We start from the raw sequence: 17,813 nt of genomic DNA, 5'->3' as shown, positions 1-17,813 counted from the left end.
CTATATCTGGTTCCACACGTCAGAGTGATCTTGATCACGTCCCACGAATGTAAGTAATCGTTCCTATGGGGTCCACGTGTTTAGGATTATCTATATCGGGTTCCACTGACTAGAAGTGATCAGAAACGTATAGCTACAGTCCCAACTTCCCGAATATCATGTTTCACTAATCGAGATTTGTAGATTCAATAATTCTACCTTCCCCATCTAAACGAACTCGATGAACTAGACTCAACCCAGCCCATAAAACTAAAGGTAACAACCGTTTTGATTTTAAATCCATGACACTTCTAGCAATCTGTATGTCCTACAACTGAAGACGTTAGCTTCTCTAACTCCTTTTCGTTTGAAAAAAACATTAGCTTCTTTAAAAATCTCCTTAAAAACGCTCCTTTCAAAATCTCTAGACTTACCATAAAATCTCTCTACAAATATATATGCCTCCTTCCACTGCGTTCAAAAATAACTTCATCGCAATTCAACGATGTCGTCTTCCCAGAGCACGATCTTTACGAGCAATAATTGCTCCGAGCGCTTGAGAAGACCATCTTCCAGGTCTGGCAAGCACCACCCGCAGCAATCAGGGCGCGAGAAATCGGGAAACGTTTAGAGCGAATTACCTTGGCGTGGAAGACAATCCCCCGATGGAACGCCTCCTCGCTGTGCAGCGGTATCCTCGTGTCGTACTCGTCATTATGCACGAGATTGTATTGCTTCTTAGAGGGCATGCTTGGCCCAACTTCATCCGATTATGCTCGTCCAGTCCCGCTGAAACATCAGACGACGGAGTATTTAGCCCTGGAGGTTAAGGATGAACTTCAGTAACATTCAAAATAAGCGAAAATCTTTGAAAATTGGAGGCATCAGTCTTTGCGCAATAGTAAAACCCTCCGCAAAATTTAAGAAAAATTGATTCGGTAGTTTTCAAATTATTTCCCAGTTGACGCTACCAGCTGAAAACAAACGTCGGCACCTAACCGTGGCCAGATCGCTTGTTTGTCCCCACTGCCTATGCTTAATAGCAAAAATTCAGCCGAGCAGAGGGGAAACATTGCTCTCGCGAGGTGTTTTGTTGCTCCTACGAGAACTCGCAGACGTTTAGAGCGTTGTAAAAAAGATCGTTTCCAGGCGCCTGTTGCTAACAGTGCTAGGCGATTACGAGTTTTCCGTGTTTCCGTTGCCTGGCTTTATCGATTCCTTGCTCTATTGTAATCGTTGGGTGGCGGAGGGCGAGTTTGAAGAGCATGGGTGAGGAATGGAAGATTGTTTAACCCCTTCACGGTGAAGGAGGCTGTAAGGAGGTTTCGGGTGGCGATTATAGTCGGGGCAAAGGGAACTGGCTGCCAAGAGCGCTCCCCCACCATGTTTTTTACAATTCTAAAGAACATCAAGGGAGACAGGGCCGGCGGAACCCATTATGCAAGTAATGCGCCGCATAAGAGCGCCAGCCGAAGGGGGCGCTAAAAACTATATCGCAGACTTAATAATAAAGGAATCCAACTCCCATATAAACAATATGTAAATGTAATTATTTTTTATTGTACTTCGTAAAGGCAAAACATATTAAGTAGAAAACAGGTGCAAAAATTTAGGGGCGCCAAAAATTTTCTTGCATAAGGGCCCTGAAGGGAGATACGTATTTTGGATATTCGGGGCCCTATAATGGCTGCTGAAAACAGATAAAATAGTTTTCCCCCCAAGATTGTTTCAGAAATCACTTGAGTGGGCTTAAGAAGTTAACTATATCTATTCCACGTGGATATGAGTTTTGGGCCCCTGGGGCCCCATAATAGCAGTTGAGAAAAACATCTGTAGATTTTACCCACAAAGTGATTGCCTTTTATAGACCCCTCCAGTGGGCCTCAAGAAGTTATCTACATCTATTGCACCTGGACATAAGTTTTGGGTCCGCAGGGCCCTATAATAGCTAACAGAAACACACATAAAGTGATTTTTACCCCCAAAGCTATCGTTCCACAGACCCCTCCAGTGGGCCTTAAGAAGTTAACTATTTCTGTTCCAGCAACAGCACGAGATTCCTATTTAAGGCCAGCTCGAGGAGAACCTGACGAAGGCTGAAGCCCAGCGAGGCAGTCGTCCACGAAGCACGTGCTGCAAGTGGTGGCGCGTTCAAGGTCGGCCGCGACCTATACGGCCCGTGGCTGACGCACGCCTGACGTTTCTTCTGATCGGGACGGCTGCTCGCGAAGGTGCACGCCGGCGAACAAAAAGGCAGGGGATAGGAGAGGCCGAAGATAGCATCATCGAGGCCGAGAATAAGTGCTGATTTCCTGCGGCCGTTTGGTCCACCGTCTCTCCCCTGATTGGAAGGCTTCTCATTCATGGAAGCGAGGGGCCAGGTGGCTGGAAACTTGCTCCGCGTCCTAATGCAGTTACCCTCTGCGCGCTCGTCGGATATCTCGATGGCGAAATTAAAGAAACATGGGCATTTGATCGCGGAGTAGTCGTTCACTGGGATCTCTGCAATTACTTTTGCCGAGTTATTTTATTCGTCAGTAAGACTGTCGGTGTATCCCCAATGGGGTTGGCTGATTGGCAATCTCAGTGGCTGCTTGTGAACATTCGATGGAGGATTCACCGAGAACTACTTCAAGATAGTTAAGAATTGATTTTTGTGCACTGTCAGTGGTTAGTTGTTAAATTAGAAACTTAGAATTTGGAATAGGCACTTTACGTGGAATTTCGTGCTGGAATTTGACATTTTATTTCATTTACTAGATATTGTGTTATCTTCGTTTTCACGATAGTTAATACTGAATGCATGAACTTTTGTGGATGGACCCCTCGTGCTTTGAAAAACGTTTCTACTTGAGGAATATAGCAATTGTCAATAGACTACAAATCTGGAACTATTAGATTACAACCTCAAGATTTGGTCCACCAAATTTCGCTGAACATATACACTAGAGGATAAAAAAGTTACCACTTTTTCGATTTGTTCTATTTTTGTTATTTTTTAGCATACATTTGGGACCGTGGTATGTTTACTATGCATATTCTGATGGGGAATTTAAAGCTGTATAAAACCCAGTTAAAGTTGAACTTATTTCACTGACAAACAAAAGTGTTATACGACATTGAACGGGGTAACACATTTTTGGGGCCGACAAAGAAGTTACCACGTTTAGTAATTTTTAGTTTGTCCTAAAAGCAAAAGGTGCTCCCACAGAATGTTAGGATTTTTTTTATTAATGTTCAAAGGTGGTAACTTTTTGTTGGTTTTAAAAGTGTGTTGTCTTGTTTAACGTTATGTAGGGTTTTGTTTGTTAGTTAAATAAATTCAACTGTAACTGGGTTTTATACAGCTTTTAATTCTCTCTCAGAATATGTATATCATGCACATACTGCAGTTTTAAGTTGATATTGAAAAGTAACAGAAGTAGGGTGGTTCGAAAAAGTGGCAACTTCTTTGTCCTCTACTGTACAAAGAAATTCCATATCTATGCAACCCTAACTTTCCAAAAAAAAAACACTTATGAATTCACGTGTCTTAAAATTTTCTCTAAAATTTGGAATTTGGTAATGTTAATAACAACCGTGCCTGCATAATTATTATACCACGTAACATTGACGGCATACTGAATAATGAAACGAATTCTACCTACACAAACAAACCACTGTCCATCCCCTGTCTAATTTATCACACCGTAAAATAATCTGAATTCTGGCTAATGACGAGAACCCCCCACCAATTTCTTTGTCACTGGTGACCACCCAAATTCTCCACAAGCAATTTTTCTAGCAGGCCACACATTGTACGTCCCCTTTCCTCCCTCTTCCCTCACGTAGCAAAGGATCCTCTGGACAAAGCTCCGCGAGATTAATCTCCGTCCCCCTGCAGCAGCGTGAAAAAGAAGAAAAGCGTCTTGAATCGAGGAGCACAATCTCCTTTTGTTGAATCTAGGTACGTCGGCTGGCTACCCCGCCACGGATCGACAGGTTCTCCCTGCCCACTTGGCAAAGAAGGGCACCGGGTGGCTGGCGGAAAACTTCGAAACAACTAGCGATACCATCTGCCTCGAGCTTTTTTGCTCGATGGTATCTTCAACGGGTTTGTTCTTAGCAAAGCTATAAATATCCTTCGATTAACGATCCTATTTAGTCCGGTCGTTTCATCCGAGCCTTTCGCGCAGAAATCAGAAGAATCTGCCGCTTCAATGGCTCTCCAATGCCGCTTCAAACTCTTTCAAAACTTAACTACCTATTTAAAGAAATACGTTTTGGAATAAATGAAATTTTAAATACAATTTTGTTTCAGAACACGTGATTGTACGCGTTTTGTATAATTAACATGTGTCTAATTTGAAGTGGTATAATTTTGTTGGGATTACATTACAAGCAATTTAGGGTAAATAATGATCTAGCTTTTAATATTTCAACTTGGTAGGAGGACTATAGTATTAGTGTGCCTTCTCGAAAATTCTTTCTCGAGAATTTCTCGGGAAATTTTATAATTGCTTATTTCTTATTTATTGAAAAATACTATAATTTCTCGACAAACTTATGTCTGGGAAAAATATTATAAATCTCATTTATTTTCGTAAATGAATGTATTGCTAGTTAATCGCGAACGTATAAACACATCTACAATTTATAATACATCTTATTAATAACATTAGAACCTAAATGAATTCCAATAGAAAATCACAGTACAGAAGATTCGATATTATTAACTGCTGAAGGTGCTCTTAAATTCTTATTTAAAAATTTAGAAAAATTGTGTAGAAAATTGAATTTAGTACTATTAAAGAAGAAATATAGAAAAGAGGAGATAAGACTATCGTATCCCGTATAAAATTTTTGCATGATCCAGAATTTCTTCCAAAATGGTCAAAAGACGCATTTTTTCATTTAACAGCCAAGATAGCTATATATAAAACGTCAAAATATAACAGTAACAGATTTTGCCACAAAAAAAATAGATTCGCTATTTACATTGTGCTATTTAAAAATAAATTTTAAAACCAAAAAGTAATGTTTCGCTTTGTACAAATTTTGTATTAAATAAATAAATTTACCAATTATATTTAATATCTATTTTTCATTTACGCAAGTTTTGTATAAATTAAACAGGAATAATCGTTTAAAGTTTTCTTGTGTTTTTGATAAATATTATCAACAATATTCCAAAAATATAATTTTTGCAATATTTCTTTCAATTTCTCGAGAATTCTCAAGAAATATGATCTGATTTCTGATTTCTCGAGAAACAAAAAATATGGAGAAATCAGGAACACTATTTATCACCTCAAATATTTCTGCTATAGTATTTAAAGTTGCACAGAAATGTTCCCTACAAAAGTTGCATAGCTTTGTGAGAGCCGACATTTAAAGTTTTCTTGTGTTTTTGATAAATATTATCAACAATATTCCAAAAATATAATTTTTGCAATATTTCTTTCAATTTCTCGAGAATTCTCAAGAAATATGATCTGATTTCTGATTTCTCGAGAAACAAAAAATATGGAGAAATCAGGAACACTATATAGTAATATCTATTAGTTCAATTTTGAAATAAGTACGTAGAAACGAATGCTAAGGAAAGTAGAGTAGGACCTCTGAATAGGTTCATGGCGGCAGTTCGACCGTGAACTATTATCGAGGTCCACTTAAAAAGGGACTCACCGTTAGGGAACTCATTTCAGTTGGTCGTCTAAAGGTTAATAGGAGTAGCTTGTGAATCCTTTCTGAACACTCAGCCAGAACCATTTTACGAGTCCTACTTACAAGGAAATCCATTTAAATGGAAATACATGGCACGAAAAGGCTGCTGCTTACCACATATAAAACATTCTTCTAATACCGAAGAAATCACAAAGCAGAATACACAATTTGCAATAATTCTATGCCTCATTGAAGCTGCAGTTGTCCACAATGCAAGTTTCGAGTGCATCAAACGAAGCTCGGCAAATATAAAATGTTGCGAAAGGGGGTTTCTAAGGCACCGAGTTGGCTACGAGTACGACGTTATAGGGTTTGGCTCTGCAGAAGTCCTCGGAGAAAAGCAGCGCCGGGAAACAAAAGACCGAGGGGAGACACGATACGAGGGCTGAATGAAAGGGAGAAGTCTTACGTATCAGTTGTACAGTCCTCGCGGAGATTTTATCGAAACGGTAATTCCATTATTCCCTCGCCTGAACCTCTCGTCCCTGGGAGGTAATTACAGTAGCGAAGTTGTGTCGTATTAGCGCTCAATTTCAAGCAATAAAACCAAACGAAGGGAAATAACAGGGCAAGAATAATTGATAAAGCGTTTCGAAGTACCTCAACCCTCGATTGACGAACACTGGGTCAATTGTGACTCACCCTACTCGTGCTACTTGTTACTTAACTCCCTTAAAGAAACAAGGATATTACACCAGCAAAATCTGGCGGAGGAAACTACATACACCATGGGTCAAAATCGACCCAGCCGCCTCCGTTCAAGAGTTAAAGAAGTATCCAAACTTCTGCTGCAAGAATTTTAATAAACCCCTTCGAGTTTCAGCAGAATGTCGAATTATATAATAATCGTTGCCTCGACCACACCCGGTACATGAGTCGAAAAGGACGACGGGAAGCGAGAAGGGCGGGAACGAGGGAGCAGGCGTGCAAAGAGGAACGGCCGGCAACCTTATATCGGTAGGGCCACAGTCCACGCACGGATTTATTCCTCGAACTGCGATTCACGTGGCTCGACCGACTGTGCCCGTTCGAGAACGAATTCATGGGGCCCCGTAAGGCAATCGCCGATTTTCGTACGCGCAGCAGCTGCTGCCTTATCTCCCCCATCTTCTGCCGCACAGAATTCACGTTTATTATTGCAGAGCTGGATTTGCGACCTGAGAAGGGACTAATTGATGGCAACGTTTTATTACGTTAAATACAACGCCAACGTTGGTAAACGACGCGGCGGAGAAGCTTTAGGGAGTTAATCCTTTAATCCTCCGCTTGGGGGTCGCCACTGTCCCCACTTGACTGTTGGGGGAACTGAAACGTAAGTACTTATGACTGTTATTGTTTCGTGGGATTTCGCATTTATGGCGCCATTAATTTCTGGGCGTAATTTTGACTTCTGGTAATTGGGGGGATAGGCTAATTTGTGTAGTTTAGAGTACTGTATCTGATTATAGTTCTATTTGAATCCTGATTCCATGTGATCTTCTATTTCTATTAAGGGTTTATACCTAGTTAGGCGGCCGAAAAGAGGCGAATATTTGTGATTTTTTTTTTGAAGGAGCGAAAGCGTATATTTTTACAAAACTTTTTGCGCTTAAAAGAGCAACGTTTAAAGAACATTTGGTAATTTTTTCCTGGAAAAATATTTACGTTTATAATAAAGTAACAACCGACATGCAATAAGCATTTTTAAAAAATTGGTTTTGCTGTGAGCACTGCCATTCGGAACCACATTATCTAAAATCAAAAAACAAAAAAAAAATCGTTATTATATTAATGTATCCTCAGATTGACGGGGAGAATTTTCCGAAATATTATTTTAAAACAAAATGACAGATCCTGATTTTTTCGCGTGATTTTTGCACGAAAAAATCAGGATTTCAACTTTAAATAACCGCTATTTTGTTTTAAATTAATATTTCGGAAAATTCTTCGCCGTCAACCTGAGGAGACATTAATATACTAACGAAATCTTTTTTGTTTTTTGATTTTAGATAATCTGGTTCCGAATGTTAATGCTCACCGCAAAACCAAATTTAAAAAAAATGCTTCTTGGATGTCGGTTGTTACTTTATTATAAACGTAAATATTTTTCAACAAAAAAATTACCAAATGTTCTTTAAACGTTGCTCTTTTAAGCGCAAAAAGTTTTGTAAAAATATACGCTTCCGCTTTTTCAAAAAAAATTCTCAAACATCCGCCTCTATTCGACCAGCTGACTAGGTATAACCCCTTAAAACATGGAATTTTTTTTTTTGCACCATTTTTGAAGAGTAATACGCTATTGCAAATAAGTTCAGATTTAAATAATGTAATTATTAGATCGGTGCAAGGATTGTCTTTATTTACTACACCTACTTGAACTTTTACCAGAAAAGTGGCAAAAGGTCATAGATAGCTAAGGAAAATACTTGCAAAACATGTGATATATTTTTGCCTTTAATAAGGACGGAGTTCGTTAAATAGGACGAACTTTAGCAGCGACCTATGAAAGACAGTGTGAACTTTTGCACACTGTTTTTCGAACCCGGCTAGATTAGAATCTTCGCGGAGGAGGCACGGTGGAACGTTCGTAAATCCTACTTTCGCAAACAGATTTTGCGCGTTCCACGAAAGAAAGGTAAATGGCACCGTTTTGTCAATTACGGGTACGGCGGAGATAAGGTCCGTCGGTATAGGAAGCCGTTTTATTACATCCGTTTTAACGGGATCGCGAATACGAGGAAAAAGGCTCGTAACAGTTTCCGACGCTATCCTCGAGTAGAAAGTCATATTTCGCGGAATGGAAAAAAAATGACCGAGCCGTTTCCTAGAGAAAAATTGTTTGAAGTTTATTAACGCGTGGCTGCGCTTACGTAAAACGCTGAATCATTTTGTTTGGACAAAATGAATAGATTTGCTGTGTTAATACTTTCACCCAGCAGATACCTTGCAACAATTTGGCAATTAGAAGTATTATACAGTGGAATTAAGTAATCAGTATTGAGAGTTACCACATCGCAGAAAATAAATAATTAATGAAAAAATTGCATAATAAATACCTATAAAATATTTCTGTTCACTTCAAACGTTTCATTTGTTTTCCATTCCTCCCCCACTAATTTCAAATAATACCTTTCGAGTTACTGAAAGTGGTTAATCTCGTAAATCTTCTACGACCTTTTACTTCGCGATTTATTATAAGTACCTCGAACCTCAAATCGCTCCATCTACTCCGCGACAGGAAATGAAAATTAATTTCCAAGAAAAACACGATTTGCATTGAATGCTCAGATACTGTTTCCTAGTATCCTAACGAACATCTGATGCGTTAAAATATTTTTCATACCTCATAAATAATTCATCGAAACTTCCACGTCCAGCATAAGAAATTGCCCTTGCGATTCCTAACAAGCTACTTTGTAACGAGAAAGGAAAATCACGATGAGAAGATGTGCCTGATATACAATCGCTCGGACCATTATAAATTAATACACTTAGAAAGGGTAACTAGAGGTTCGCACGAGATTGAAAAGCAGAAAAATGAAATGCCAGAACGTTACACGCGCGCCCTCGCGCCAGTGCACAGCGCAAGACGAAAGCAAATATGGTAAAACAGATTTCATTCGCTCCCCCCCCCCCCCCGCGCCACGCGCGTTTAAAAATACACGTCGCTATTTAAACGTTAAAAGTGAGCGGTTAAACGTCTCCGAGGAATTAATTGTCAAAGGGGCTGGCGAGCTGGATGGCGTCGGGACGTGGAGAGTTCAAGTACCGCCGGAGGATGCATCTTTGTGCGGGGCACACCTGAATTAAGCAGCGTTCACAGGACCGCGCGTGTGGCGAACAAAGAGACAGGGGGCCGTCCGTTCTGCTCGCAGCAGCGAGGCGAGCGTCTAGCCCACGGGCGGCGATACACATGGAACGGTAAAACGCGCGCGGCATACTCATTCGCGCGGCCGTCTGATCTGTTTGTAATGCGACATCCATCGTGAATAGAAACCGAGGAGGGAACGTGCTTTAACGCGATCTCCCGTACAATCCCCCGCCCCCTCGCGCCGCCTTTTTCCCTACGACAATCGGATACAGCATGTTTAGAATTAGATTTTCAAGATGGCCGCACAAGGGCCGCGCGGAAGCATATTCCTGGCGCTGGGTTTATGAGCTTGTGAACTTCTAATTGACTCGGAGATTGGAAACGTGAAAGCCGGATGTTGCGAAGATTTTTGTAGGGTAAAGAATAATGGGTAGATAAAAGTTTAGGATAATTAGGGAACGCGGGGTACTGGATTTAAGGGGATCGCTGTGAGAAAATTGTATTTGGTTTTATATCAATCTTGTGGTTGAGGAGATAGGGGAAAGAATGAGAGTATTAAAAAGAATTGTTTACTAGAAAGAGTTTGGTAATTTCATATATTCGCTCTGTGGGTGCTGATGTTTTGAACGCTTAGCCGTGTGCGGGACTCCTTTAGTCGCATCTATTAAGGAGGTTCGATACCTCAGTTGCGGGGCAGGCGGCGAGAGGGGCAAGCCTGTGCTTATACACGGGAGCTCTGCAGTGATACCAATCTTAGATAAAAAAAAAGTATGTAGACAAAAATGTTATTTAGACGTCTATTCGTAATAAAATTATTACTACATATTTTGTTTTGGAATTCAATTAAACAAAACTGTATGTTTAATGCAGCCAGACACACAATATTTTCGTTAAAAGCAGCGTAAAATATGTGAACGAAATGCGGCAACGTCGCTTTGCGTCCATCTTTTTTTTTCTCTTTCCATCTCACACTTGTGGCGTTCTTTTGCGCGTTTCTACCGGTTCGCAACAATTACTAAATACATGTTTACAGCCTGGTAATGTTTTTACCAATTTTTTACTGTGTGCTTTACACAAGTATACATTGTACAGATGACTACCCGGCGCACAGCGTTGCCACGTTTCAAACCGTTCCTTCAGGCAGTTCCAAAAATACGAGCGCATTGCGGTCTGTTTATTCAATTATCTAATAAATCTGTACGGTTCATGACCGATTTTTTTTTTTTAGAATTTCACAGGAATATTTAAGCTTTTCATTGCCACATTTTTTAGGACTTTCTCGTCATTTTTAAGGTCTCTGTGTAACAGTTTATAGAGATTTTATCGTTTCTCCCATAACAGCCTGTGTATAAGAGCGCAACTTTGATTTCAATTTTTTCAAAAACCGCGCGGTCGATCGTCTTGAAATTTTGACACAATGCGGACTGCACTTTGAACATTAGATTAAAACACTTTCTCAAAGATTTCTCATAATTTTTGCTCCGGTGTCGAACCTCCTTAACCATAGTCGCTGAACGCCTATGGGCGGTTCCCGCAGATGTTGCTTATAGTGAATGAATTCTTTTATGCGGCTGTAAAAAATGATTACAATTAAATACTATCTATGTTAAATGTGCACATCTTGGACATCCTAACTTAATTTCCCTTTTTCAAGTTCGTTATTGAGCATGTCAATTGTTCTGCTTTATTCGAATTGGTTCAGTTCATTGCACTAAATTCTAAGACCCTTCATGCAATTCTGTGCTCTCCTTTGCTACCTTTTAAAATGCAACGGTTAGAGCTATTTCATCCTAATGTGCTTCTTGCTTTTCAAGTGCAATTCCCGCAATGTATATGCAAAGGAAATCGCCGACACGTTTAGTAAACAAATGCACAAACAAACATATTATATGTGTACGGATTAGCGCGTGTTGTGTAAATAAATATTTCTCCGCGAACCCCGGAGCCTCGTTTAGCGCCCCACGTGTTATCGAACGCACGTTTTACGGTTCCGTGAGCATGGATCCCAGTAGTTTCGCGGGAGTCGTTAATTTCCGCGCGAAATCCATCGGTATGCATGATTTACGAAGCACCGGGACGCTCCCCTGGAGAAGCGTCCAAGCAACGAGGGGCGAATTCAGAACTTAAACGCGAAGAAATACGCGGGCATACTTGTGGAAGGCCAGTAGAAAATATTCATAAGCATATTTGCGTCTGCCACCCTCCGCGAGACGCAGAAGTAGAAACTGTCACGGCGGCTTGAATTATTCAGTGAGAACGACCCGTCAGTTCGAGAAAAAAAAGTTCGCCTGATAAAATGCACAGACGGCGGAAGTGCGGGAGGTGTGTCGACTAATAATCGATTAACATTGAAACTATTTCCAGTAACGAAAGATCCCTGTAAACTTGAAAAATAAAAAAAAAGGGGGAGAGCTTGACCAGACAGGTGTGGAAGGACAGCGTCAAAATAGATGGAGGCGTTTTCAAAGTGGGTGGCATTATGGGAAATGACTCCTCTGAAAAGGAACAAAAAACCGTGGAATAAAGTTATTTTGCTCTAGCCTTCATTAACGAGAAAGTCTACTTTGAAAATCCATTGTGCACACGTTTCATTAACCCTCAAGGTAATGTAACTTAACATTTCGTTTCGTCACGTTAATTAGTGCTTCGTTGGAGATAATGTCAACCTATTTGCACATAACCTGTACGAACGTAATAGACATACAGTAGGATTCCTATTATCCGAACATGTCGGGAGCATGGCGGTTCAGATCACGTGTACGAACACGCTCTCTGTTGATTCACTGATCGGACACAACGAATCATAATGTGTACAATACATTCTGGGCAACGATGCGAGTTCGTATTAGTGGCACGCTGCGAGGGTTTGGATAGTAACTCAACAATGCTCGATAAACCAGGTACTGGGACAGAATTCGTTCGGATAAATCGAGTTCCGCTTACGCAAAAGTTCAAAAAATGAAGTTCTACTGTATATAAAAGTTCCGTAAATGGAGTTCAGCTGTACATAAAAGTTCCGTGCATAAATAGCCACGCTACCCGCGACCCGCGAACATTCAAAATACATTCTCTGGAAAACAAGGATCCACGCAGACGGCAGGCTGACAGTTGAATAGCTTAAATATCGATATGAACATTACCTGCTCGCCGATTGGACGATCGAGGCCGGATGGTCCACATGAACCGGTTCGATTCGCGTTCCTGGCAGGCGCGACCGAGACACGGTCCTTGCCCGAGAATCGTCTCCCCTTGTGAATGCAGCTTAACGGTGGCAGGCGGGCCGGTCAGCCAGGAGAAATATGCACACATTCAGGTTCCGCCGTTAGTGAAGGACCAACCACACTGACGCCCCATGCCGCGATTATATATACACACTGCACACATACGACACACGGGCCGCCGATCCCTCTCTCTCTCTCTCTCTTTCGACCGTTTTCGGAAACAGATGACAGAGAGCAACTCGGTCACCGTAACCCAACGGACGTCCCAACGGGGGAGAGCACCTTTGCCTCGCGAACTTATTCGACGCGACACGACCACTTGATCGTGGCACGCGTACGTGCCACCAGTCCGGTCCCTCCTAATGCCTCCTTTTCGCGCTAATTCCCCGCGCACGCTACGCTAACTCTGTTTTCGCCAAAGGAACACGTAATCCCGCTCGGCCGCGTGTCGACTCGCAACGAGTCAGGAGAAAGGGAACGACGCACGGGTGTACGAGAGGCAAGCACGCGCGAGATAACGAGGAAGGGATGCGGCCACAACAGCGTCCGGATCGCGCCACTATACCTTCTAGTTACCGTCTTTTAATAAACGTCCAACAGTCGCGGCACCACGAGCACACCATGTTCCTTCCACCCGAACGTCCCACGGGTCCACGTTTCCGCGCCCAATGATCGTACAGAGGTGCTCGAAGGTTGCTGCGCGACGCTCACATCGTCCTTTCGCCCGTACCTTCTGTCCCACGTTACCGTACGGTGTCCGACCGCGGGCAAGGAGCGCGCACTTCGCAGGAGCACCGTGCACGCCGTGCACAACCGTGGTACAAACAGCCCTCCAGGGACTCGCGCGAATCACCCCCACCGTCCGCGGAACCGGCATCACACTGAAAACCGGCTGGCCACTCAGCTCCTCCGCGCACGAAGCGGGAATGCGATCCTACCGTGGCTACATCTGGCGGAAGGAGCAGGAATAGCGACGGCCGAGTCGCTGATAAAAGCGAGCTGTGCTTTGGCGGGCGATTCGTGTGAATTTGAATGTGAATTGAATGCGTATAGAAAGAAGTGGAAGATTCTTTCATTTTTTGATATTAAGGATGTTTAATGTGGTTGATCAAAGTATTTTGGATAAGAATAGTGAGCTAGAGAATGTAGTGGAGGAATACTGTGTAAAAATAGGGAGTCAGAGAAAAGTTTGATGTTTAAATGGGTGGTAAGAAAAATAGGAGATTCTGTTGTGAGTTCCCATCTAATTTGCGAATAGTTCATGCATCCTTGAATATAAATACGGCGCGCAAGATAAAAACCTGTTACTTGATGGCGCGTACTTGTCGTTGAGGGATCGTGAATGAAAGTTTGAGAGATGGGTACCGTTACTTGCATTGCACCTGTAAATATCGCCGTTATAAAATATTGTACGTATTCTTCTTTCGTTTCTCCTTTGTTCTGATATTGTAATCGTTTTAAGTCTCATTGTTATCGAATGTAAAGCTGTGCGTAGCGTGCATACAATTTTGTTATCACAGTAAACTCGATTTAATCGCGAAAGTTGTTGAATGATAATTCCAAATTTATATTACTCTATTTATCAGAAGATCTATTCAATTCGGAAGACACCAGATAATAGAAAAAACTTTATTCTTTAAATCTGTTGTATATTTCGCGCCATTTTCACCTTTTCAAACTACAATTCCGAATGAAAGTAACAGTTTTCTAGGCGGATGTATTATTTTCGTTAATCTTGGAAAGTCTTATCGAGAAACGATTGTCTTTTTATCGGCTACTTTGCATCGCGAGAGAAAAAAAAAGTGGAGTTAAAAGTACTATAAGTCTCTGTATACGTTTGACCTACATGTATACCGATTTGAATTTGAATAGCTATTTTCAAGCACTATTAAAATGAGTTTGCTGATAAGATCGTAAAGTGTCTGTACCATGATTTGCAGCTTTCTTTTTTATTTATAGGGGGCAAGAGAGATGAAACGTTAATACTACCAGCAAATGATTCCATTAGTGCTACTTTGGATACTGACCAGGTAAATATGCAGTTCTGTTTAGCAAAGCCATACATGAACTCCGCGAACTTATCTTTTACGACTTGCATTAATTTTTAGCTATGTGCAAAGACCACTGTCATGGCCAGTCCAAATTTCAAAGAGGATCGCATGTGGTTGAATGGGAAGTGAGTTTCGCAAGCTTAAGTATTCTGTACACAAGCTATATCGTAATGCAATATTGCAATCTTTCAGAGAAGAAGACATAAGGAGCCCAAGATTGCAGAATTGTTTAACAGAAAGTACGTAAAGTATACGCGAACATACTGTAGCTTTTAAAACAAAATAACAAGGTATACTGTTTTAGTTAGGAAAAGGGCAACGCACTCCAATAGCTTAAGTCAATTGAAGATTCACATTTGCTCGGAGAACAATTTCCCAACTGCGGCTGGCCTAGCTTCCAGCGCGGCTGGTTACGCGTGTCTTGTGGCGGCTCTTGCTAAGCTGTACAAAGTGGAGGTATCGTTACAAGAAGATACTTCTGTATTATACAACATATACCGTCGATTACAGTCTCTTTAAATCTAAGCATTACAATACATTGCAGGGCGATATTAGCGCAATTGCTCGTGTTGGCTCTGGATCGGCGTGTCGCAGTGTTATGGGAGGTTTTGTAAGATGGTACATGGGTTCTGCGCCGAACGGGGTTGATAGTATAGCTAAACAAATCGTGCCTGCTTCCCACTGGCCAGAAATGAGAATTTTGATATTGGTTGTACGTATTATCTTTTCATTGCTAAGGTGAATGTCCCAATTTCTGCTCGTGTCCCCATTTCTGCTCATTTCGTATTTTTCTTATTATTACATGCGTTACCTTTGTACTATAGTTGCAACAAAATAATTCTAAATAATATATTTAATTACAAATTACTAATAGGTAAACATCTTGAAATATCTTTCATAAATAGTTTTTGAATTGGTCGATTTGTTATTAAAGAATTAATCAATTGCTCTGCAAATTTTGATCACAAACAAATTTTTTCCACGGTCCATGTTTTAAATGGAACCTATTGAGAAAGTTCCAAAACTTTTTCGATCCTTGCATTTAATTGCTTTATACCGAGTATATTAATAAATTGTACATTTCTTGATAGGTGAAAGATTCGAAGAAGAAAGTTTCCAGCGCAATTGGAATGAAAAGAAGCATGGAGACTTCTGAGCTTCTGAAGTACAGGGCAAAGAGCGTTGTTCCTGAAAGGACGAATAGAATACAGCAAGCAATAATTGAGAAAGACTACGCAACATTTGCCGAGCTCACAATGAAGGATTCCAATCAGATGCATGCTGTAGTGTTGGACACGTATCCGCCATGTACCTACATGAACGACGTTTCGCACGCAGTTGTGGAACTTATTCATTCCTATAACGAGGCTGTTAACAGTGTAAAGGTAGCCGTAGCGTTAAACTGTTTCATCGTTGAAGTTTTAGAATTCGCGCAACTTTAATAAAACTTGAGCTGTTTATTGCAGGTTGCGTACACTTATGACGCAGGACCAAACACGACTCTATACCTTTTGGAGAAAGATGTACCAGCAGTTCTAGGGGTGTTGGACCACTTCTTCCCACCGTTGAAAGATAATCTAGTAGAATACAGAAGGGGATTGCCTATCGAAACTGTTAAGCCTTCACAGGTAAATCTTACTGCCTCCGCGTGAAAGTACATCTTCGGCAACATGTACTAAGTAAATCGCTTTCTAATCTGCTTCAGAATCTAGTGAGTAAGATGAACATTCAGCAACAGTCGCCGGGGCAATTTAAATACATGATTTATACTCGAGTTGGAGATGGTCCTAAGTATCTTAAAGACTCCAAGGATCATCTTTTGAATAGCCAAGGATTGCCTATTAATCATGTTTAAGTTTCCCATACTATTAGATGCGTTTGTAATGTATTAAAAAACAAAGCAGTGGTGTTATTTATTGTGTAAGGGAATGCGAGGAGTTGTCTACCAATTTTATCTGTATATTATTTCGGTATCATATCTGTTATAATAAAACGACAATACTTAAATATAAGAATGATGCTTGACTTATTTCGTTCAATGCAATAATAAAAGCTTCGAAGCTCGTAAAGTACGTATTCCCACTTTTCCAATTCATGAGTTGGCAAAAAAAAGTTTTTTAAAGCGCTTAACCTTGTATTATTTACATAATTATGTAGGTTACGTTGAATCTGACCAGTAAACTTTATCGAGTAAAGTCATAGTGACAGGCGAGCAATGATCGCTGGCCAATGATTAGTGAATTCTGTAGAATCGTTTGTGAAATCCCTAACTTTGGGCTACTAAAATTCAGTCCTTTTAATTGAAGAAGCTGAAACTAAATACATGAGTGACAACATGGCACGTGGCACCGAACTGATTAAAGCTGTTTTCGATAAGATTACTAAGACGCCGAATTTCGGACAGTGCTTAAGAAAAGTAAACGATTCGTACATTCAGCTCTCTCATCGAGTTTACTTTACATTGAACATTATAGGGAATTACTTAAACAGAAACTTAATGAAACTGTAATGAAGCAGTTTACTCTTATTTTAAAATTATTCCTAAATAGACATGTTATTTTTTTTCTCGAGTAGCTGGAAATACTCTCAGCTGAAAATGGCAATTGCAAGGCGCAGTTCGTTGTTTCCGAGGAGCACCTGAACTTAGGCGGCACACTGCATGGAGGTTGTATGAGCACCATTATCGATTGCATCTCTACTTATGCTGTGATGACCCAGGGGACTGGTGCGCCAGGAGTTTCAGTAGACCTGCACGTCACGTAAGAATGCTCTATCGTATACGCATTTGTATTTGCACGAAGGTAGTCATATTATACATGATAATAATTATTGTACAGGTTTATGAAACCTGCGCTTCCTGGTGAGTTGGTGCTGGTTGATGCGAAGACAATACGCGCTGGGAAAAGATTAGCCTTCCTTGCTGTGGATCTTACAAAGAATGAGGGGAAAGACATAATTGCTCATGGACGACACACAAAATTTATCGGATCATAAAATAGTGTTATATAGTAGTCAGTGTACAAAGCATTTCTCATTGAATAGTAATATATCATAGTACCTATTTTC

At 40.8% G+C, this 17,813-nt stretch overlaps 3 protein-coding genes and 1 long non-coding RNA gene across 8 annotated transcripts in view; 2 read left to right on the top strand and 2 right to left on the bottom strand.

The window, feature by feature from the left end:
- Positions 1 to 12,758, bottom strand: part of LOC143373733 (carboxyl-terminal PDZ ligand of neuronal nitric oxide synthase protein) — a 55,650-nt gene extending 42,892 nt beyond the window's left edge. For all 5 annotated transcript variants that reach the window (XR_013086525.1, XM_076821243.1, XM_076821252.1 and 2 more), the window contains exons 1-2: positions 12,616 to 12,758; positions 621 to 768 (exon numbers count right to left, since the gene is read on the bottom strand). Coding sequence is in view for 4 of the 5 variants with exons in the window: in XM_076821243.1 (XP_076677358.1) it covers positions 621 to 728 (108 nt within the window). In the remaining variant the exon portion in view is untranslated. The remainder of the gene's footprint in view (positions 1 to 620; positions 769 to 12,615) is intronic.
- Positions 12,759 to 13,952: 1,194 nt separating this feature from the next.
- On the top strand, positions 13,953 to 16,762 carry Mvd (mevalonate diphosphate decarboxylase). Its single transcript, XM_076821421.1, has 9 exons — positions 13,953 to 14,105; positions 14,656 to 14,726; positions 14,805 to 14,872; positions 14,940 to 14,986; positions 15,052 to 15,203; positions 15,292 to 15,459; positions 15,839 to 16,132; positions 16,214 to 16,375; positions 16,453 to 16,762. The coding sequence occupies exons 1-9, from the start codon at positions 14,054 to 14,056 to the stop codon at positions 16,600 to 16,602; spliced, it is 1,164 nt and encodes a 387-aa protein (XP_076677536.1). The 5' UTR covers positions 13,953 to 14,053; the 3' UTR covers positions 16,603 to 16,762.
- On the bottom strand, positions 15,205 to 15,917 carry LOC143373884 (uncharacterized). Its single transcript, XR_013086555.1, has 2 exons — positions 15,805 to 15,917; positions 15,205 to 15,501 (listed from the first exon to the last, which is right to left on the bottom strand). It is a non-coding gene; the product is annotated as an uncharacterized LOC143373884 (long non-coding RNA).
- A 165-nt stretch (positions 16,763 to 16,927) lies between the features above and the next one.
- On the top strand, positions 16,928 to 17,807 carry LOC143373854 (acyl-coenzyme A thioesterase 13). Its single transcript, XM_076821464.1, has 3 exons — positions 16,928 to 17,163; positions 17,322 to 17,506; positions 17,585 to 17,807. Exons 1-3 carry the CDS (start codon positions 17,071 to 17,073, stop codon positions 17,739 to 17,741), a joined length of 435 nt encoding a protein of 144 aa, XP_076677579.1. The 5' UTR covers positions 16,928 to 17,070; the 3' UTR covers positions 17,742 to 17,807.
- Positions 17,808 to 17,813: the final 6 nt, after the last annotated feature.

Source organism: Andrena cerasifolii, chromosome 1 (genome assembly GCF_050908995.1).
Source record: "Andrena cerasifolii isolate SP2316 chromosome 1, iyAndCera1_principal, whole genome shotgun sequence".
Lineage (NCBI taxonomy): Eukaryota > Metazoa > Arthropoda > Insecta > Hymenoptera > Andrenidae > Andrena > Andrena cerasifolii.
Note: the sequence above shows the minus strand (reverse complement) of the source record. Positions and strands in the feature narration are given on the sequence as shown.